Source organism: Podarcis vaucheri (genome assembly GCF_965113315.1).
Source record: "Podarcis vaucheri genome assembly, chromosome: 15".
NCBI classification, from domain to species: domain Eukaryota; kingdom Metazoa; phylum Chordata; class Lepidosauria; order Squamata; family Lacertidae; genus Podarcis; species Podarcis vaucheri.
In genome coordinates, this window is record NC_138753.1 from 18,235,363 (window position 1) to 18,241,362 (window position 6,000).

The 6,000-nt window shown below is 45.2% G+C and overlaps 1 protein-coding gene across 6 annotated transcripts in view; it reads right to left on the reverse strand.

Moving 5' to 3' along the window:
- The window catches only part of APLP2 (amyloid beta precursor like protein 2), a 55,365-nt gene extending 49,877 nt beyond the window's left edge, over nt 1-5,488 (reverse strand). For 5 of the 6 annotated variants that reach the window (XM_082201405.1, XM_082201404.1, XM_082201403.1 and 2 more), the window contains exon 1: nt 5,313-5,488. In XM_082201405.1, the coding sequence (XP_082057531.1) occupies nt 5,313-5,438 (126 nt within the window). In that variant the 5' untranslated portion in view covers nt 5,439-5,488. The remainder of the gene's footprint in view (nt 1-5,312) is intronic. The other variant, XM_082201401.1, reaches the window with a different exon arrangement.
- Between the last annotated feature and the right edge of the window lie 512 nt (nt 5,489-6,000).

Below are 6,000 nucleotides of genomic sequence, written 5' to 3' on the forward strand. Positions count from 1 at the left end.
TAATCTTTAATTCTGTTTAAAGTTTATTGTTATGACTTGTTTTAAAAACCAATTTTTTAAAGTTATGTGCCTGCTGCAGCAAAGAATGTCAAGGTAAGCTATATGAAGCATAGCTTCTATGTTCTCTCTCTCTATATATACTGTATTTTTTGCACCATAACACTCACTTTTTTCCTCCTAGAAAGTAAGGGGAAATGTCTGTGCGTGTTATGGAGCGAATGCCTGCGGGTGGCGGGGGGGGATCTGCTGCAGTCGTGAGCAGAGGATCCATGGTTCCCCTTCCTTCCCTCCTCCGTGGTTACAAAGCATGGATCCACATGTATCCTCAGGATTTTTGCATTGGGCTACTCCAAACTCACTGTCAGATCACATGTCTGTGGCCACAGCATGAACCACAAAAATCATATATCCACTATTTCATTTAGAATATTTTTTCTTGTTTTCCTCCTCTAAAACCTACGTGCGTGTTATGGTCTGGTGCGTGTTATAGAGCGAAAAATACGGTATATATATATTTGATTCATGAGCTGCTATATGCAATTTGGAACCTGACATAATTTTGCTCTTTAATGTGTAGGTGAATTTACAGATCAGAAACCATGTGCTAAATTAAATGAAACAGATAGTTTCAAAAAGCGTGTATACAGAATGCATTCACAGACAGAGCCGCAGCTCATAGTCAACAATCTTAATTTGACCCCTTCAAAGGCACACTAATAGAGTGATTTGTTTCGGTGCAGCCAGTTTCCATTTCAGGACAGCTCTAAATATATTAGTAGTCCAGCAGGTAAACATCCAGTTTTAGTTCATTTCATCTCTTCCTGCTTGCCAGTGTGCAAAAATACCATTTCGTGCTAATAAGATCATTTAAAAGAGGAAAACAGATTGTCTCTTGCCATATGAAAGTTGGTGGTTCCTGACCCTGAGTCCAGGTGATTTGAAGAACCATTTTCTCCCTTAAGCACCTGCCCACCCACTCTGTTCAGAGACCTTGCTCCATACCTGTTTACCTTCACAGGTTGAGCTAACTGGGACATGGACAGGGCCTTCATCATAGTGGCACCAAGACAGTCCAACTGTCTACCTCAGGAAGCATGCCTAGTTTTCTCTCTTTTGACCCTTAGATAAATTGTCAAGAAGTTTATTCCGCCAAGCCCTTAGAAAATTTTCCTCCTTGCTATAGATATTTTTTATAGATTGAATCTCTGATAATGGCTTTTTTTATTCATTGTAAACTACCTTAGGAACCTTTGCGGCCAAAATGTAGGGCAGAAGTGTCTTAGTAAGTAGAACCCAGCAAATCAACCTTGTCTGGGAAGAGGCAATTAAGAAGTAGTGGTTAATTTTCTTTTGCCATTCCATTTAACAACCTATGAAGAATGCCTTACTCAACACTGAGCTTCACATACATGCACTTCCAAACATGAGGCACAAACTGAAAACAGACATGTCGTAGATGTTAAACAGATTAATGGGTGTCCTGGGGACAGGGACTGGTTATCTGAGATAATTGAGTGAAAGAAAATCCACCTGACAGATGCCAAATCTACTGTTGCATTGTTTTTTTCTGTGATAGAACTAAACTTCATTAAGCACTATTAAGGCCACCTTTAACCTCTTATGGAAGTCAAATGGGCATAAACCATCTTTCTAGTCAATACGTTTTCAGACCCAAAGTACCCCAATTTCTCTCTTTATTCTCATGATTAAAATAGCAATACGGAAGTCCAGAACTTAGACAGCATAGTCCGTTGCTAACCTACCACACAAAGCTGTAAGCTTAGATGGCAGCCTTCTGTCTAGCTACAGCCTCCACTTCAATGGCTGCTACATAATCAATACATAGTTGGGATTTTGCTTTGCATACATAGCTCTATACTGGAAGGAAATAGGGCAGGCCTTTGCCACTAATTCCTGCACATGATACAGCTTCCAGACAGGATACAAACAAGCAGCTGAAGTTGTCTCGGATATGAGAGAGGAAGTGCCACACAGTTGGAAGAGATTTTAACAGGTGTAGGGGATTAATTCCATAATCAGGAAGCCCCCCCTCCATGCCAAGTAATCCGAGAGGGGCTTTAGTTGGAATCCCACATCCCAGCCTCATTGAGTCTTGTTATCAACCTGGCAGAAAAACTTCAGGCAGGTTTTTCAAGATCAGTTATTGTCACTAAACTGCCATCACATTGCAAACAATTGTTGAGGAATCTGAAAAATTTTCATATAAGCAAAACTTGTGAAGACAATGAATTTGGGTAGCCTCATAGTGAATTCTGAAGGGCAAAATATATGAGTCAACCTTTTTTGCTCAAGATCATATTCTGTAGAATTTAGCAATGTAAAGAAGGCAATTCCCATGCAAACAGTATGCTCTTATAAAAATAATCCATGTATTACATGAAAAATTATCCCTACAGGGCTGCTTTGAAGGCTGAGTTAATGTCTGAAATATGTTTTTGAACACTTTTGAATAACTATGTTATTGATGGGTATATACATCTCTATTTGTGTAAGGTAGACTTAGTTCTATTGAACTACCTATGTGCTATATCCTGCTTCTCTAGCTAACTTCTGCCAAAAACCATCCTACAGTGCGGAAATTTCATAGAATCATAGAATCATAGAATCATAGAGTTGGAAGAGACCACAAGGGCCATCGAGTCCAACCCCCTGCCAAGCAGGAAACGTATTTCTGTATTATGTTTTAATGTGGACCTTGAGAATTAAAATAATGTTGATGGGAAGGCAGGTCTTCCATGTCATCTAAGAAGAGCAAGTATTTAAATGTTTCATAAATACCCATTATCCTCTGATAAAGCTTTAATCTGAAAGACAATGAAATAGGCAGTTGAAACCAGAAGATTTAGCAAGGATCTATTGAGCGGATAACACAAAACAAATGATTTCCCCCCCTACAAAGTTGTCCTCTAAGCTTCTAGAACAATCTGACACTCACATTTCTTGTTACTGTGCCAAGAATGCAGAGGTCAGTTCTCATGCATTTGCAAGCACACATCCAGGGTAAAACAAAGACTCAGAAGATAGGTTTCAGACTCAATCTTAAGAAAGCAATCCAAATTCTTAGCATACCACTGCAGCATCCCTTCTTGAACTCCTACAGAAAGCCATTTGTTTTTATCCCAGAAAGGTTTGGCAAAAACACATATTCATTTAAGCCCCCAATGCCAACCCTTTACCAGATAAGTAGAAAGAAGCCTTACATATCAAGAGCCCTGAAATGCTTTCACAAACACAGGCAAAATCCTGTTATGAAATGGCACCAGAAGAGGTAAGAGCTTGCTAGATTTAGAATATAAAATACGGGCAACATCATAAATTACTTTTGCAGCACTGCTTTCTACCAAGTCGTTATCTTTGGATAAGAATACTTAAAATGCTGGAGGAAACTGGGCACACTGATCAGCTTCATATCCAACAGAGCAAGACTGTCAAAGCAAGCAGGTAAGGAACACCTCAGCTTGCAGAACAACAGACTGGAGATCACTAGGCTTCAAGGAAAGTGGAAAACTACAGTATCCAAGGAGGCTCAGGAAGGGGCTGAGTATGACACACCCTCTAGCACAGCAGTGTTCCCCCCCAGGTTGAGAAAGAACTGAGAACACCACAAATACTGCAGAAGCAAGGTACTTTCCACACACAAAATATACAATGCAAATCCGAAACCAATGCTGGAAATGGTTAAGTGAGACATTTTGACATCACACTGCAGAAATCTCAGCAAGGGTTCTTTCTAGGCCTTTCCCTCCTTATCTCATCATGAGAGGCAGGTATGCCAGGAGAAGGGATAGATTAAGGACAGGGGACAATGAGGCACAATCTTCTCCCCCTGCAGCTCTTTTCTCTTCCTTTGGGAGGGGTGGGGAAGAGAGAGAAAAACCTCCAGAACACTAAAATCTCTGATGGAAGGGGGTGTTGCTTAAGGCAGATTGTACAGAAAGAGACAGGATTGCTCAGTGTGGGAGTGTTGAAGTGGCGGGGTGGGGGAAGAGAGAAAGGAAATGGCTGTAAGCAAATGGAGGACACAGAGGTGGAAGTAGGAAGTAGGAAGACGGGGGGGGGGGGGGGAGAGAGAGAGAGAGAGAAAGCCATAGGCACTGGAGGACAAGGTAAGTTACAGAATCTGAAGGAGGAAGAAGCAGTCACAGAATTGTAGAGTTGGGAGGGACCCTGAGGGTCATCAAGTCCAACTCCCTGAAAGGGAGGGGGAAAGCAGGGGGATATTATTATTATTATTGAAATGTTTAATTCAAGCATCCTAACTGGAAACAACGCAGTCCTTTGAAGTATTCAGATTTAAAGGGCATGAATGCTACACTGGAGGAACTGTCCGAATGAAGCCTTGATGAACCTGTACACAGCAGCACCAACAGGCACCGCTGCCTTGTTTTTACCCGTCAACATATTATACAAGGTGAAATCCCGTATTAAAGACAAGCCCTGTTGGATCAAAGTGGAGCAGCGCCCTACTTTGCAAGGGTGTTGTAAGGCGAGTCCTGGAGAGCTCTGGCGACACACAGAAGCACTCCGTATACACTGAATACTATGTTGTAGCACCGATCCCCTATTTACCCTGGCTTCTAACGCTGGAGGTGTGTATCTTTCGGACTCACCTAACTGTTGGGGGCTGTAAGTCGTTTTACTAATGCCTGTTTCAATGTTGCAACCCTGGGACCTTATAGTGAAGGGCAGATAAATAATAATTACAACGACAATGATAATCACTCGCTCTCATGACTACTGTGAGGAACATCACTGATGATGATGATGATAAAACAGCAATTATGCTACGATACTGGGGGGGGGGGGCAGTGGTCAACAGCTTAGACTCGGGGAAAAACAGGGGGTCCAAATCCCCGAACCCATGAAGCTCACTGGATGCGACCTTTGCTGCTGGTGGTGATGTGTGTGTGGAGGAGGAGAGCCAGTCACTGCCCCTCTCAGCCTGACCTACCTCGTAGGGTTGTTGTTGCGGGCATAGGAGCAACAAGGAAAAGGTGCAATAAATAAAATAAAAGCCAATAAACCTAGTTTAATCACTCATCCTAGGATCACACAATGAATCAATAGATAATAAGGAGGGTTTCTGGAAGGTGGGGGAATTAAGGCTAAAAATAAGAGAGATCTGAGGGGAGGGGAGGACGAGGCTGGCCGGCCGGCGAAGGACCCTCCCTGGTCCCCCGGCTGAGGCGAGCGTGGCCGGTGCGGAGGCGGCGCGTGGTGAGGGGAGCCATGGAAGAGCTCTCGGCTCCCTCAGCGGGTGCTCTACTTCTCCTCCTCCTCCTCTTCCTTACCTCGATGTAGCCGGCCAGCGTCGCCGCGGGGCCGGTGAGCCCCAAGAGCAGCAGCAGGGACCATCCCAGCCGCTCGGTGGTGCCCGTCGCGGTGCCCGTCCTGCCCCCCGCCGTCACCGTTGCCATCCTATACTTCTGAGGCGACCCTTCTCCGCCGCCGCTTGGAAGCAACTGCCGCCGCGCCAGCCTCAGCGCCGCCTTCGTCACCCGCGTGGGAGGAGCAACAGCTCCTGCGTGGGCGGGGCTTGGAGAAAGGAAAGAGCTTCTCCAAGCCCCGCCCAGCTCTGGCGTAGCTTGCCAAGCAATTCCCCCTCCCCCCGCCCCGCTTTGAATAGACTGATCTCTTAGCCAATAAGAGGGATCAAGGCGCTCGCGTTTTTTGTTTGTTTTTTTCATTTTCCTCCGCTCCAGTTCCGCCCCGCCAGTGTCGGCCAATCGAGGGCAAGAGCCAGCACAATGCGGTGTTCGGAGGAGGCGGGGCTGGCGCAACCTGGCGCCGCCCTCCCGGGCGGCTCGTTAAACTACGATTCCCAGCAGCCTAAGTGGGCGTTGGGCCGCTCTCGAAGGCTGATGGGAGTTGTAGTTCCAACTGTACCTGGAGGGTGTCTTGGCGTTGAGAAAAATGAGAGGCATAAATTCATCGCCGTCAGGGCGGGTGGGTGTATGCGGGGGGGGGGCGTTGCTAAGC